This window comes from Komagataella phaffii, chromosome 1, assembly GCF_000027005.1.
Source record: "Komagataella phaffii GS115 chromosome 1, complete sequence".
In the NCBI taxonomy this organism is placed as follows: Eukaryota; Fungi; Ascomycota; class Pichiomycetes; order Pichiales; family Pichiaceae; genus Komagataella; species Komagataella phaffii.
Window position 1 is genome coordinate 459,049 of NC_012963.1, and position 14,651 is coordinate 473,699.

The following is a 14,651-nucleotide window of genomic DNA, read 5'->3' on the forward strand; positions in this document are numbered from 1 at the left end:
GGAGGAAAGTGAATTCTGACATGGCTGAAAATTTCCTGATTTGGAAATTTGCCTTTTTCATAAAAAGACGATGCAACATATGCATGCACTCGGATTCGCTGCATTGTTAATGTCAAACAAGGATCAAATATCCACCATCTGATTTATCTCCAACACTATGAATAATTGAGGCGTCTCGGGTATCTTCCTTATCCCCCACTTTCTTATCGCCAATTACACATTAATGTTCCACAGGAGAAAACAACCAGTTGCCCCCAAAGGCCCGACACTGAAGCTGGACTCTCCTGATCCAATCCCAATCATGGAAGCAAGTCCTCCCAGGACGCCTTGGATCTCCGAAGCCATCACAAGACTTGGCGGGCCAATAGCCCAATGGATGAACGCACAAGACCAAGCTTATGCTCGGGTGTCTTTAAAATTGTAAGTCAACCGCCCCTTGTTTTTTGTTTTCGGGTTTCACCTTGTTTAATTTTTTGCCTCCAATAATCTTCTAACTTCTTGGTTTTTTCCATCCTTAAGACTATTGATGACATTTACAGAGGTCTTGCATCAGTATTTCGATTGGGTATCAGCCCATCTGCCTGAAAATCAGTTGATCAGGGTAAGTGTTACTATTTGTTTCTAGATCAAAGGATGTGTTCTAATTAGTTTTCTTCTCAAGTTTGTTTTCCATGTGTCAATAGTAATCTTTATAGCACCAGTGGTACTGTATCTTCTGGTGCTACTATTGTTCACTAGTGTTGGAATTTTGGCCTTTTTGTCAATATTTGTAGTTGTTTCAGGTGCCACTACGGTGGCCTTCATACCAGTGCTTGCAATCACTCTAGCGGCTAGTCTCTTGAGTGCCTTTGTCGTGTCCATAATTTACCTAGGATACACTGGATTCACTGCCGAGGAAGGCTGGGTCAGACGACTCTTGGCACCATTGGCAGATCTATTGCCGCCATCAGTGGGGGTCAGCGAAGTCGTGAAGAAAAACGGATCCGCAAAAGTTGCCACAGTCACCGAAATTGACCCTGACGATGAAAGATTGGAAGGTGTCTCCAATGATAAGGTATCGGAACAGCAAAATTCAGAGGCTGTATCTTGAGTGACTCCATTTCCTAGCCAAAAGCTATTATTTGCCATCATATATCACTAATATAATAACCAGCTAGAGTCAAGCATTTACCAACTATTCATTTGTTATTTTGTCTCTGGACCCCTTGCAACCGTTCAAGTTCAGTCCGCATCAGCAGATACCCAAGATGGATCTTACCCACAAAATGATCTGCTAACCTTCGATCACTATCTAATCGTGAGAGATATGCTGCACAGACTTCACAAACCTGTAGCTTTTGTTGAGCTGCCTGCCCCAAATTATCCAACATCTCTGCGTACTGCTTTCCTAAACGATCTCGTTCGTCACAGGTCTCTTGCAACTTTCTGCTCTCAATCACCAGCTTTGTTGTTTCTTCTGGAGATGTCTGTGCTAACTGTTCTATTTCCTGTGTCATTATACCAATTTTCGTACTCAGGTCGTCCAGACTTCGAGTTACATCCGACAACTGTGCTCTTTCCTCAGGAGTATGCTCCAGCCTGGCAAGGGCAACCTTTATTCGATAGTCACAGTCATCGATATATCTTCTGAGTTCAGACAAGTATTGGCGCTCGTAATCCGGCAATGTAGTGCCCTCTTTGCGTAAGGACTCATACAAAATACGATGTCTTTCCATGTGTAATTTTGGACACGTTCCGATATCACCCTTAGTTCCAGAAAACAGTGTATAAGGACAAGTCCCTACCACAAAGCTTCTGCAAACTCTAGGATCATTCAGCACCACCGATGAATCTTCGTTCTCTTCCCCATAATCTTTTGGCAGACGAATCAACGAATCACTCCCCATGAGCTGTTCCAAAAGTTTACGCTGTTCATAGTGAGCCATAGTGTGTTACTTGTGTTGATGAAATAGTTGAACTTGATTTTACTGGCTTCTCCTCAACGGTGTCAGATGTGATGTTAAAGTCAAACCTTCGATTGTGAACCATAACTAGATATTCTTCTTCGCGCGACCAATATCAAAATATCTCATCTCGTCTGCCTCTCCGCCTCACAAAGGATAAACTTGTCCCACTGAACTTTCTACAAGACTCCATCATAGATTAAGCTCATGGATCTGACATTTCTGAGAACCACTCTATCGTGGACTTTGCGTGCAGGTTGTCTGATCCATTTTTTTCATTCTCACGTTTACGAATTCAAAGAGACTCGCGGCGAGTCCATGCTTCCAACTCTTCAAGCGAGACATGACTATGTTCATACTTTGAAAAATTACAAGTTTGGAAGGAATATTCAAACAGGAGATATTATTGTAGCATTGAAACCAACAGACCCAGATCAGCGGGTTTGCAAACGAATTACTGGAATGCCTGGAGATATTGTTCTCATAGATCCCAGTAGCGGATCGTTAGAGAAAGACAAAAGTGACGCGAGTTCAACAGCTTTTGAACGTTACATTGTCATTCCAGATGGCCACGTTTGGCTGACAGGTGATAATCTCTCCCACAGTTTGGACTCTCGTACTTACTCGGTACTACCAATGGGGCTCATCAAGGGCAAAATTGTCGCGGCAAATGACATGAACAAATCCTGGAAGTCTTTGTGGGGTTTCAGATGGATTGAAGGAGGTGTTCAGCGGGCGGATACTCCTTCTTGGTCCAGAATATCACCATCTGATGTTACCTGAGAGTGGTTGATGGCCCACGAAAAACTATTAATAAAACTGAATTGAGTAACTACTGGTCAGATTTTGTTGCGCGACTGATCCTAGAAAACCGACGTGGCCTACTATGTGTTCCCTTTAAACACCAATATTTCACGCAACAGAGTAAATGAAGCTGATCTCCGTGGGTATAGTGACGACATTACTGACTTTGGCCAGTTGCTTAAAGATAAAAAATGGAATTGTTTCTGTAGGCCAGGAGGAATTTGCATTTGGTACGAAGAGTATTCCATTGTACAGAAACCAAGATATTAAAGTGGAGTTCAGCTTGAAAACAGATGAAGGCAAGTTCCCTCAACAAGTAGCTCTGAGCTTAGACTCTGAATCTGCTTCAGAAATTGTTTATCCCAAACTTTCCGGTAGTAAGGCTCAATTTACCATCCCAGTCAAGAAACTCTCTGGAGCCATAAAGTCTCAACCATTCGACCTGACACTGATCGCAGGTGATGTCGATACCAGCAAAAATCTGCAAGAATTTATTGCATCAATATTACCCGTTGAAAAGCTCACTACTTACGAACCTCCTGTAAGATTGGAAGCTAAAGAGGAAATCAGGCACATATTCAGACAACAAGAATCCACAGTTCCAGCTGGTCTCTCTTTGATCTTCATTGGTGGTATTGCAGCAATACTTGCTGGCCTTTTGATTACCTGGACCGTCAGTGATAGTTACAATTTGAAGAACTTCCCATCGAGCTCTTGTCAAAAGATCTGGCACGTATTATTTTTAGGTTCAATTGTTGGTCTTGAAGGCATATTTGTACAATATTACCTTGGTTCCAGCATCTTCGATACTCTATTCAAGGCTTCTATAGTTGGATCAGTCGGCTTGGTAGCTGGTTCCAGAGTGCTTCGAAGATAGATTATAGATTATGCTATTTGTATAGTTACATTTGACATCGCGTTGAAATTTACATCAAACCATGATATGAATTGTCTGTCCCCTTGTTGTTCTGTCAGCCTATATGTGAAATCACTTTTTCCTTTCACCCTCTTGCTTCCCCTTTGGAGTGTTTTTTGATAAGCTTAGTGGTCACGAATCGGAATGGATATTAGTATTGAAGAGCTGGTAAGAGAAACACAGAATCTTACGACTACAGGATCGTCTGACAGAAGATCATTATACCTAATTGAGAGCAACTACAGGCAAATTATACAAAGAATATCCTTTGAGCCTTCCCTTGAAAGCGTGCGTCTGCATATAGATACGATACATCCTTTGGTTTCTGCGCTATCGTCATCTCATCAACATGACAGAGCAATTCAAGGAAAGCTATTGCAACATCTGAATACACTGATTATGTTTCACTTCTGGCATAAACGATTCGCCGGAAACATCTTGGAACTGTCAAAAAATGATCAGGTTCTCAGTATATGGGAGCAGGCAGTTTCGAATCAAGAAGACACTCAATTTAATGAAAATTGTGGTCCGGGAATCCTGAGTCTTAGAGAATATCATTCCATTGGATTGCAGGATATGAGTACTCACAATGTCATCCCTCATCAGAGATATATTCTAAAGCTTTTGCTCACTGTGAGATCGTACTTTTTAACTCCAAATGAAGTTGATCTGTTAAAATTGCACGCAAAATCTGCAGTGGGCCATGAGTTGGTATGTTGGTTTATAATAATGAGTGATATTAAACCTAGCCTTTTATTACATCGAGAGTTGCAATTCTCAATTGACAAGAATTCTCTGTGGCTAAATGGACTAATTATGAAATCTCCACCGGTGGATTTTGAACCACTAGTAAGGCTATTGCACACAAAACCTTTTTTCCTATTCAAACACAAGGCATTGCTTCAACACGTGTGCGTATCCTTAACACAGATACTCCATACTTCTAATAATGTGATAGACGAATACAAAGATGTTCACTCTGTGTTGTGTCTACAAGCATTTCTTATTCTGATTGGGGATATTCTAGTTACAGCACTAAACAACTGGCGATACAAACTTAAATTAAATAATCCGAATCTAGAAAATGAACTTTTGGATGGTCCGCCTGTTGGTTGGATAAATCAATACCGATTAAATGGATTCTATTCCAATGAGAGAGTAATCCAAGACACTCTGATGTCAATAATCATTTGCTTGCAACAACAAACCCGTCATCTAATCAAAGGGTTTGATGAGGCTTACCTTCAATTGCAGATAAACTCATTGCTGTCCACTGCTGTATTATGTGAGAATATGGGTGATGAATCTGGTCTTCTCCACTCAGCTAACATGGCTGTTTGGGCAAAGGTGGTACAATTATACGGAGATCAGGCAATAGTGAAATTGTTGAATATGGCTACTGGACGATGCTTCAAGGATGTACGTCTAGTAGGAGCCGTGGGAAGATTGCTGGCAGAACCAGTTGGCACGTCGCAACAATCCCCAAGAAATGAAATAAGTGAAAACGTAACGTCAAAGACAGCAATGGAGTCAATATTGATAACACCACTGGCAGAGCGGTTCGTACGTCGTTTTGGAGCCGATATGAGGCTCAGCGTGCTAACAGCACGATTGACAAGAAGACTCTCGAGTGACAGTAGGTTGAGTAAAGTATTCGCTTAGATTCCCAACCTTCGTTTTATTCTTTCGTAGACAAAGAAGCTGCATGCGAACATAGGGACAACTTTTATAAATCCAATTGTCAAACCAACGTAAAACCCTCTGGCACCATTTTCAACATATATTTGTGAAGCAGTACGCAATATCGATAAATACTCACCGTTGTTTGTAACAGCCCCAACTTGCATACGCCTTCTAATGACCTCAAATGGATAAGCCGCAGCTTGTGCTAACATACCAGCAGCACCGCCCGCGGTCAGCTGCGCCCACACATATAAAGGCAATCTACGATCATGGGAGGAATTAGTTTTGACCGTCAGGTCTTCAAGAGTTTTGAACTCTTCTTCTTGAACTGTGTAACCTTTTAAATGACGGGATCTAAATACGTCATGGATGAGATCATGTGTGTAAAAACTGACTCCAGCATATGGAATCATTCCAAAGATTGTAGGAGCGAACCCACGATAAAAGTTTCCCAACCTTGCCAAAGTGTCTAATGCTGTGACTTGAAATCTGGGTTCCTCGTTGAAGACCCTGCGTACTATGCCCAAAAACTTTCCTCCACGAGCCCTATTAACTTCTCTATGAGTTTCAAATGCCAAACGGACACGGATTAGGTCCAATGGGTAAGTGAAAAACAACAGAGCAAACCCCAGCTAATGAGCCGGCCAGTAACCGTCTTGGAGCTGTTTCATAAGAGTCATTAGGGATCAATAACGTTCTAATCTGTTCATAACATACAAATTTTATGGCTGCATAGGGAAAAATTCTCAACAGGGTAGCCGAATGACCCTGATATAGACCTGCGACACCATCATACCCATAGATCTGCCTGACAGCCTTAAAGAGCCCGCTAAAAGACCCGGAAAACCGAGAGAACTCTGGATTAGCAGTCTGAAAAAGAATCTTCACTCTGTCTAGTGGAGCAATTAATGTCTTAGCGGCACTTCCTGCTACTCCGCCAGCTACTCCTGAATAGATCACATACTGCAAAGACTGCTTGTCGATGACCTTGGGGTTATTTAGCTTCAAGGGCAATTTTTGGGACATTTTGGACACAGGAGACTCAGAAACAGACACAGAGCGTTCTGAGTCCTGGTGCTCCTGACGTAGGCCTAGAACAGGAATTATTGGCTTTATTTGTTTGTCCATTTCATAGGCTTGGGGTAATAGATAGATGACAGAGAAATAGAGAAGACCTAATATTTTTTGTTCATGGCAAATCGCGGGTTCGCGGTCGGGTCACACACGGAGAAGTAATGAGAAGAGCTGGTAATCTGGGGTAAAAGGGTTCAAAAGAAGGTCGCCTGGTAGGGATGCAATACAAGGTTGTCTTGGAGTTTACATTGACCAGATGATTTGGCTTTTTCTCTGTTCAATTCACATTTTTCAGCGAGAATCGGATTGACGGAGAAATGGCGGGGTGTGGGGTGGATAGATGGCAGAAATGCTCGCAATCACCGCGAAAGAAAGACTTTATGGAATAGAACTACTGGGTGGTGTAAGGATTACATAGCTAGTCCAATGGAGTCCGTTGGAAAGGTAAGAAGAAGCTAAAACCGGCTAAGTAACTAGGGAAGAATGATCAGACTTTGATTTGATGAGGTCTGAAAATACTCTGCTGCTTTTTCAGTTGCTTTTTCCCTGCAACCTATCATTTTCCTTTTCATAAGCCTGCCTTTTCTGTTTTCACTTATATGAGTTCCGCCGAGACTTCCCCAAATTCTCTCCTGGAACATTCTCTATCGCTCTCCTTCCAAGTTGCGCCCCCTGGCACTGCCTAGTAATATTACCACGCGACTTATATTCAGTTCCACAATTTCCAGTGTTCGTAGCAAATATCATCAGCCATGGCGAAGGCAGATGGCAGTTTGCTCTACTATAATCCTCACAATCCACCCAGAAGGTATTACTTCTACATGGCTATATTCGCCGTTTCTGTCATTTGCGTTTTGTACGGACCCTCACAACAATTATCATCTCCAAAAATAGACTATGATCCATTGACGCTCCGATCACTTGATTTGAAGACTTTGGAAGCTCCTTCACAGTTGAGTCCAGGCACCGTAGAAGATAATCTTCGAAGACAATTGGAGTTTCATTTTCCTTACCGCAGTTACGAACCTTTTCCCCAACATATTTGGCAAACGTGGAAAGTTTCTCCCTCTGATAGTTCCTTTCCGAAAAACTTCAAAGACTTAGGTGAAAGTTGGCTGCAAAGGTCCCCAAATTATGATCATTTTGTGATACCCGATGATGCAGCATGGGAACTTATTCACCATGAATACGAACGTGTACCAGAAGTCTTGGAAGCTTTCCACCTGCTACCAGAGCCCATTCTAAAGGCCGATTTTTTCAGGTATTTGATTCTTTTTGCCCGTGGAGGACTGTATGCTGACATGGACACTATGTTATTAAAACCAATAGAATCGTGGCTGACTTTCAATGAAACTATTGGTGGAGTAAAAAACAATGCTGGGTTGGTCATTGGTATTGAGGCTGATCCTGATAGACCTGATTGGCACGACTGGTATGCTAGAAGGATACAATTTTGCCAATGGGCAATTCAGTCCAAACGAGGACACCCAGCACTGCGTGAACTGATTGTAAGAGTTGTCAGCACGACTTTACGGAAAGAGAAAAGCGGTTACTTGAACATGGTGGAAGGAAAGGATCGTGGAAGTGATGTGATGGACTGGACGGGTCCAGGAATATTTACAGACACTCTATTTGATTATATGACTAATGTCAATACAACAGGCCACTCAGGCCAAGGAATTGGAGCTGGCTCAGCGTATTACAATGCCTTATCGTTGGAAGAACGTGATGCCCTCTCTGCCCGCCCGAACGGAGAGATGTTAAAAGAGAAAGTCCCAGGTAAATATGCACAGCAGGTTGTTTTATGGGAACAATTTACCAACCTGCGCTCCCCCAAATTAATCGACGATATTCTTATTCTTCCGATCACCAGCTTCAGTCCAGGGATTGGCCACAGTGGAGCTGGAGATTTGAACCATCACCTTGCATATATTAGGCATACATTTGAAGGAAGTTGGAAGGACTAAAGAAAGCTAGAGTAAAATAGATATAGCGAGATTAGAGAATGAATACCTTCTTCTAAGCGATCGTCCGTCATCATAGAATATCATGGACTGTATAGTTTTTTTTTTGTACATATAATGATTAAACGGTCATCCAACATCTCGTTGACAGATCTCTCAGTACGCGAAATCCCTGACTATCAAAGCAAGAACCGATGAAGAAAAAAACAACAGTAACCCAAACACCACAACAAACACTTTATCTTCTCCCCCCCAACACCAATCATCAAAGAGATGTCGGAACCAAACACCAAGAAGCAAAAACTAACCCCATATAAAAACATCCTGGTAGATAATGCTGGTAACCCGCTCTCCTTCCATATTCTGGGCTACTTCACGAAGTCTGACCGGTCTCAGTTGATCAACATGATCCTCGAAATGGGTGGCAAGATCGTTCCAGACCTGCCTCCTCTGGTAGATGGAGTGTTGTTTTTGACAGGGGATTACAAGTCTATTGATGAAGATACCCTAAAGCAACTGGGGGACGTTCCAATATACAGAGACTCCTTCATCTACCAGTGTTTTGTGCACAAGACATCTCTTCCCATTGACACTTTCCGAATTGACAAGAACGTCGACTTGGCTCAAGATTTGATCAATAGGGCCCTTCAAGAGTCTGTGGATCATGTCACTTCTGCCAGCACAGCTGCAGCTGCTGCTGTTGTTGTCGCTACCAACGGCCTGTCTTCTAAACCAGACGCTCGTACTAGCAAAATACAGTTCACTCCCGAAGAAGATCGTTTTATTCTTGACTTTGTTAGGAGAAATCCTAAACGAAGAAACACACATCAACTGTACACTGAGCTCGCTCAGCACATGAAAAACCATACGAATCATTCTATCCGCCACAGATTTCGTCGTAATCTTTCCGCTCAACTTGATTGGGTTTATGATATCGATCCATTGACCAACCAACCTCGAAAAGATGAAAACGGGAACTACATCAAGGTACAAGATCTTCCACAAGGAATTCGTGGTCATTATTCTGCCCAAGATGATTACAATTTGTGTTTATCGGTTCAACCTTTCATTGAATCTGTAGATGAGACAACAGGCCAAGAATTTTTCAAACCTCTGAAAGGTGTATTTGATGACTTGGAATCTCGCTTTCCTCACCATACAAAGACTTCCTGGAGAGACAGATTCAGAAAGTTTGCCTCTAAATACGGTGTTCGTCAGTACATCGCGTATTATGAAAAGACTGTTGAACTCAATGGTGTTCCTAATCCGATGACGAACTTTACCTCAAAGGCTTCCATTGAAAAATTTAGAGAAAGACGCGGGACTTCACGTAACAGTGGCCTTCCAGGCCCGGTTGGTGTAGAAGCTGTAAGCTCTTTGGACCACATATCCCCATTGGTCACATCTAATTCCAATTCTGCAGCTGCTGCAGCTGCTGCCGCAGCAGTTGCAGCCTCTGCCTCTGCTTCTTCAGCTCCTAATACTTCAACTACCAATTTCTTTGAACAGGAGAATATTGCCCAAGTTCTCTCTGCACATAACAACGAGCAGTCTATTGCAGAAGTTATTGAGTCCGCACAGAATGTCAACACCCATGAAAGTGAACCTATAGCTGATCATGTTCGAAAAAATCTTACAGACGATGAATTGCTTGACAAAATGGATGATATTTTAAGCTCCAGAAGTCTAGGCGGACTAGATGACTTGATAAAGATCCTCTACACTGAGCTGGGATTTGCTCATCGTTATACCGAATTTCTTTTTACCTCATGTTCTGGTGATGTGATTTTCTTCCGACCATTAGTGGAACATTTCCTTCTTACTGGTGAGTGGGAGCTGGAGAATACTCGTGGCATCTGGACCGGTCGTCAAGACGAAATGCTACGTGCTAGCAATCTAGATGACCTGCACAAGTTAATTGACCTGCATGGGAAAGAACGTGTTGAGACCAGAAGAAAAGCCATCAAGGGAGAATGATCATAAGAAATGAAAAACGTATAAGTATTTAGTATTCAATTAATTAAAAAGAAAAGTTCAGCAACCAACAGAAACAAGTTTCTCCCTTATCTTACCCTTGTGGTAAGTAATAACAACAGCGGTAAGTCGGTCTCCCTTAACGCAGGCGGTATCAATTCCCATGGTGTACGGTCTCACATTGAGACCTCGGCTAGCATGATGACCATAGTAAACTTTGCGGTTCTTTAAACCATCAAAATCGTCGCTATCAGTTATATTGTTTTGCCAATGGTTCCATATCTTTGCCCATCCAACAGAACCAGGAATGGATTTGTCATCAGTAGCTTTTGAGAAATCTGGGGGAAGCATCGCTCTCATTTCAGTAACCTCGGTGACATCTTGATCATACAGTTCATGAACGTTCCAGTTGAGACCGGCATGAACGGCGACCCCGTCAACGGTTTCCTTGTAGTTTGTATGTTTCCTATTATAACGAGGTACCGGTCCCAAGTCATAAATAAAGGGGCAAGTGCCCATATACTCAATGTGTCTAGGATACAATTGCTTTGCAAGCCTCATTTCATCATCTAATGGGTAGAGTTGACCCGATTGTAAATCATAATTTTCTATGTCACTTTCATTGTTGCGGTACTTTAAACCAGATAATCCATGGAATTGGTTATATCTCTGCAGAACGCTAATCTCATGGTTTCCTAAAATGCACTGGAATTTGTTTTTGATGGCCAAATCAACCACTTCTACAGACTGGGGACCTTTGCTAATAAAATCTCCTAGCAAAAGAACTGTGTCTGTACTGCCCTTGGGATTATAATCGAGCTTTCTCAATAGTTTCTTCAACGGCTTTAAGGACCCGTGAACATCTCCGATTAAAATGAGTCTCCGTGGTACTTCCAACTGGTTCGAAAAATCCAATTTGTCAACTTTGCGAATGATTGGCAGCTCGCTCACAGACTCGGGAGCTAAGTTGGGCAGATATACTAAGAACAGATACAGCAATGGCACTGAAACAACTGTGGCAAAAATGATGTATAAAGTGTTCTTCCAAGATGACTTTTGTGCTGCGGACCTTTCTGTTTTGTCGTAAGGATCATGGTGTAACAGATGAGTAGTCTCCGGTGATGCCTTACTCATTTACGGATAAAGATAAAGTAGTAGGCTGGATAGGAACTTATCTTGGGTTATATAGCCCGCGCACATAATAGTAACGTCACGTGGCTGAAGGTACAACAGTGGTTATAAGAAATAGACACGTGCGGCATAGAGCATATTGTGCATAACTCAGGTCAAATTTGGGCAACATAATTATAGATAACAGTTTGCATCACTCGACTGAGCAAGGTTCATTTTCCTTCTGAATCACTAACTCCGTTCCAATTAAGTCCCTAAGATCCGAGGAGATCAATTGCGCACTTCCTTCGTATCTTTCTTTGATATCTATCACGTTCACCATCGATCTGAACTTCAGGAACAATAGTTCTGCTCTCATAAGTAGATCGTCTACATCATTCTCTGTCATTGATAAATCATTGAAATACTTCAGGACTTCATCAAATCTGGATAAGTTATTGATGATGGTGTTTGAATGTTTATCCAACAGTGCAAGGGCAAAGAATAGATGGAACTGAGACGAATAGTAATCTGTCCAAAAAATTTCCCACAACTTGAGTATAGTCTCGTAAGGAAACTCCCTCTTGAACCAAACTAGCAGCATTCGGAAAAAGAAGAACAAGTTGTTAGACTCACATTTTTCTAAATGCAAGTAAAACTCAGGTAACATAAACTGAGTCAACTCGTTTAGCGTTTTCATTTGCAATCGCATTCCTGACTGATCTCTTACAAAATTTCTTTCCATACGATCCATGAACTTAACAAAACTCCAAAACACTATTGTTTCATCTCTGATGACATAGTACAACGGTGAAAGAAGGTCGTTCATTCCTTGAACATAACCTAAATTTGCATTCAGCTCATTGTAAGTGATCAATATCGTCCTCAAAGTGTTTAGATTTGGATTTTTAATGACTGATACGTCTTCATTGTCATCCGAAGTCTCTTCTGGTAATCTCTTAAAAATGCTAATGTCCCTGTCAGTTCGATTAATGTCCTTTTCAATGCGGAATTTTTGATCTTTGAACAAGTCAGTCTCACGCTTGTTGATATCTGTCTGCCAGCATGTCTTCAAATCTAGATATTGTTCCTGCAGCGTGATTTCCAAACTGTGCTTTTCTTGGGTGGAAACATCCCATGGATAAACTTGTAGAAGATAAGGCCAAACTTGAGGTCTTATTTCAGGGTCTACGCCTCCATGAAAAATCCGATCCTTGATCTCTTGAATAGTTATTTTGGGTAATCCATTAGTGTCAAAATAAGAGTCCCATTCAGCTTTCTTCAAGGGGTCCTTCCTAGAGGCGTTGTTAATGTCTTGTGGAGTAACCAACGAAGAAAAATCCTTTCCCAACTTCTCTATCAATAGAGATTTGTAGTCATCGTTCAAGATCAACTTGGAGCGAGTTCTGTTTGCTTCTTCTTCAATTGAAAGCGCCCATTTGGCAAGGTACACTCTCGCACTCTCAAAATCCTCACTAATGGCTTTCACTTCAGGTTGTTCAAAATTTTGGGCTACCTCGTTCACCTTATTCTTAGTGAAATTGGTCAACTTAGCCATCGTAGTTAAAAGTTTCCACTTTCCCTGTCCAAAAAGAGAGGTCTTATCATTACTCCTCTCTATGGCATCTTGTGGAATGAAAGTTGACAAGTCTGAAGGGGTTGGGTTGATCATCAAAATTGTTTTCTCGGCGGGGTTAGCCTCTACCGCGGCGTATTTCCGCAAGACAGTAATGAATCTATCACCTCCCCAATACGGTATTTCGCCACCTTTGAGATTATTTTCACTGAAAGGTTGAAACTGCTTTCTTTTTCGGCTTAACTCTCGCTTGAACCCTGGACACTCATCGTCGTGAAAGAATATTGGAGGTAATCTCTCGCCTAAAGTTGAATGCAATATGATTGAGCCTTTCCAGTGGATTGAAGGAGGTCGTACCGCAATGGAGTAAAGTGAACCAATTGTCACTCCAAATGCGTATGCTGTTGAAGATGAGTTAGATGGTCTAGTAATATAAGCCTTTTTGACAGGTTCGTTACTCGATGATTGCTTCGTTTGATTCGCATCCTCGTGATAAGGCGAGTACTCCTTCTCTCCATCCAGGCCGTACAAGTCAAACCACTCCAGAGTCTTCACGTCTTCACTATTCAGTATTGATTTTGGAATGAAATTGATGGCGAGCTCTTTATTGGAAGTAGAAGCAGTCCTCTTGGTGATAGTCAGGAAACCCTCCACATTTCCAGTCTTGTGCTTTGTTAAGTGTAAGAACACTTTGCTCTTCGCATAGAGCAATTGGGACTTGCCAGCCGTCGAGGTAACATGGTCAGTCATCTCCGTACAAGGCGATTGATCAAGGAAACGTCTCCTGCTAATCTGAAATGAGGGTGGGAATTTAGGAATAGGCACAGCACTGATATGGCAAACCAGTGATCTGGTAATCGCGGTTTACATGTCAATTTTACTATTACATAATCTAATCATCGTTAACGTGAACAATAGGGATGGCAAAATCAATCCAAGATTCTCCACCGTGACGACATTGACTAGGACCCAAGTTGTTGAAGCCCAGCTTCTCATAGAAGGGGACCAAGCGCTCGTGAGCAATTAGAATAATCTGAGACCCCACCTCTTGTTGAGACATCTTTTGGAGATAATCCTTAAATAATAAGGTGGCCAGATTTTGGCCTCGGTAATCTGGATGGATGATCAATGAGTGTATTCCAATATTAGATGCAGACTCCACATGGCCAACTTTATCATTGTCCGGTATACTTGTGTCGACAAGGCCTTCAGTGGTTAATTTGGGAATTTCCATCGATCTCTCAGTAATTCGATCATCGTAACACTTGGTACCCATAATCAACCCAATCAATTTCTCTTCTTTGACGGAACTGTGGTTAGGTAAAACGTATTCATCATCCTTGTTCTTGTTTTCCTCAAAGGTTCTGATAAACAACCCGGAAGACAACTCTGGGCAGTACTTCAATCTGTAGGCAACTTTGTCTCTGGAAGCTCTTTCACTTTCTGGAAAGCAAGCCTCCTCTAAATCTAAACATTTTTGAAGATCATATAAAGTCACAGGCCTGATACAGATGTGCTTGGGAATAGACTTTGACATTACTGTAAATGGTATTTTGGCGTTGAACGCTTTGTGTGCTGTTTGTAGGAGTGTTGTCTTACAAGTTTTT

The 14,651-nt window shown here is 41.9% G+C and overlaps 11 protein-coding genes across 11 annotated transcripts; 6 read left to right on the forward strand and 5 right to left on the reverse strand.

Moving 5' to 3' along the window:
* Positions 1-223: 223 nt before the first annotated feature.
* PAS_chr1-3_0245 (Hypothetical protein) lies at positions 224-1,090 on the forward strand (the record flags this gene model as incomplete). Its single annotated transcript, XM_002489545.1, has 2 exons — positions 224-420; positions 739-1,090. 2 exons carry the CDS (start codon positions 224-226, stop codon positions 1,088-1,090), a joined length of 549 nt encoding a protein of 182 aa, XP_002489590.1.
* Positions 1,091-1,178: 88 nt separating this feature from the next.
* On the reverse strand, positions 1,179-1,925 carry PAS_chr1-3_0246 (Essential protein associated with the U1 snRNP complex; the record flags this gene model as incomplete). Its single annotated transcript, XM_002489546.1, has 1 exon — positions 1,179-1,925. One exon carries the CDS (start codon positions 1,923-1,925, stop codon positions 1,179-1,181), a length of 747 nt encoding a protein of 248 aa, XP_002489591.1.
* A 225-nt stretch (positions 1,926-2,150) lies between these two features.
* On the forward strand, positions 2,151-2,726 carry PAS_chr1-3_0247 (Catalytic subunit of the mitochondrial inner membrane peptidase complex; the record flags this gene model as incomplete). Its single annotated transcript, XM_002489547.1, has 1 exon — positions 2,151-2,726. The coding sequence occupies one exon, from the start codon at positions 2,151-2,153 to the stop codon at positions 2,724-2,726; it is 576 nt and encodes a 191-aa protein (XP_002489592.1).
* A 145-nt stretch (positions 2,727-2,871) lies between these two features.
* PAS_chr1-3_0248 (Hypothetical protein) lies at positions 2,872-3,624 on the forward strand (the record flags this gene model as incomplete). Its single annotated transcript, XM_002489548.1, has 1 exon — positions 2,872-3,624. The coding sequence occupies one exon, from the start codon at positions 2,872-2,874 to the stop codon at positions 3,622-3,624; it is 753 nt and encodes a 250-aa protein (XP_002489593.1).
* Positions 3,625-3,807: 183 nt separating this feature from the next.
* Positions 3,808-5,325, forward strand: PAS_chr1-3_0249 (Hypothetical protein; the record flags this gene model as incomplete). Its single annotated transcript, XM_002489549.1, has 1 exon — positions 3,808-5,325. The coding sequence occupies one exon, from the start codon at positions 3,808-3,810 to the stop codon at positions 5,323-5,325; it is 1,518 nt and encodes a 505-aa protein (XP_002489594.1).
* Positions 5,322-6,474, reverse strand: PAS_chr1-3_0250 (Mitochondrial carrier protein involved in the accumulation of CoA in the mitochondrial matrix; the record flags this gene model as incomplete). The annotated part of the gene is made up of 2 exons (XM_002489550.1): positions 5,322-5,978; positions 6,064-6,474. 2 exons carry the CDS (start codon positions 6,472-6,474, stop codon positions 5,322-5,324), a joined length of 1,068 nt encoding a protein of 355 aa, XP_002489595.1.
* Positions 6,475-7,172: 698 nt separating this feature from the next.
* On the forward strand, positions 7,173-8,387 carry PAS_chr1-3_0251 (Mannosyltransferase of the cis-Golgi apparatus; the record flags this gene model as incomplete). Its single annotated transcript, XM_002489551.1, has 1 exon — positions 7,173-8,387. One exon carries the CDS (start codon positions 7,173-7,175, stop codon positions 8,385-8,387), a length of 1,215 nt encoding a protein of 404 aa, XP_002489596.1.
* A 270-nt stretch (positions 8,388-8,657) lies between these two features.
* PAS_chr1-3_0252 (DNA-binding protein involved in either activation or repression of transcription) lies at positions 8,658-10,361 on the forward strand (the record flags this gene model as incomplete). Its single annotated transcript, XM_002489552.1, has 1 exon — positions 8,658-10,361. The coding sequence occupies one exon, from the start codon at positions 8,658-8,660 to the stop codon at positions 10,359-10,361; it is 1,704 nt and encodes a 567-aa protein (XP_002489597.1).
* A 57-nt stretch (positions 10,362-10,418) lies between these two features.
* Positions 10,419-11,492, reverse strand: PAS_chr1-3_0253 (Hypothetical protein; the record flags this gene model as incomplete). Its single annotated transcript, XM_002489553.1, has 1 exon — positions 10,419-11,492. One exon carries the CDS (start codon positions 11,490-11,492, stop codon positions 10,419-10,421), a length of 1,074 nt encoding a protein of 357 aa, XP_002489598.1.
* A 190-nt stretch (positions 11,493-11,682) lies between these two features.
* PAS_chr1-3_0254 (uncharacterized protein) lies at positions 11,683-13,794 on the reverse strand (the record flags this gene model as incomplete). Its single annotated transcript, XM_002489554.1, has 1 exon — positions 11,683-13,794. The coding sequence occupies one exon, from the start codon at positions 13,792-13,794 to the stop codon at positions 11,683-11,685; it is 2,112 nt and encodes a 703-aa protein (XP_002489599.1).
* Positions 13,795-13,936: 142 nt separating this feature from the next.
* Positions 13,937-14,581, reverse strand: PAS_chr1-3_0255 (Polyamine acetyltransferase; the record flags this gene model as incomplete). Its single annotated transcript, XM_002489555.1, has 1 exon — positions 13,937-14,581. The coding sequence occupies one exon, from the start codon at positions 14,579-14,581 to the stop codon at positions 13,937-13,939; it is 645 nt and encodes a 214-aa protein (XP_002489600.1).
* Positions 14,582-14,651: the final 70 nt, after the last annotated feature.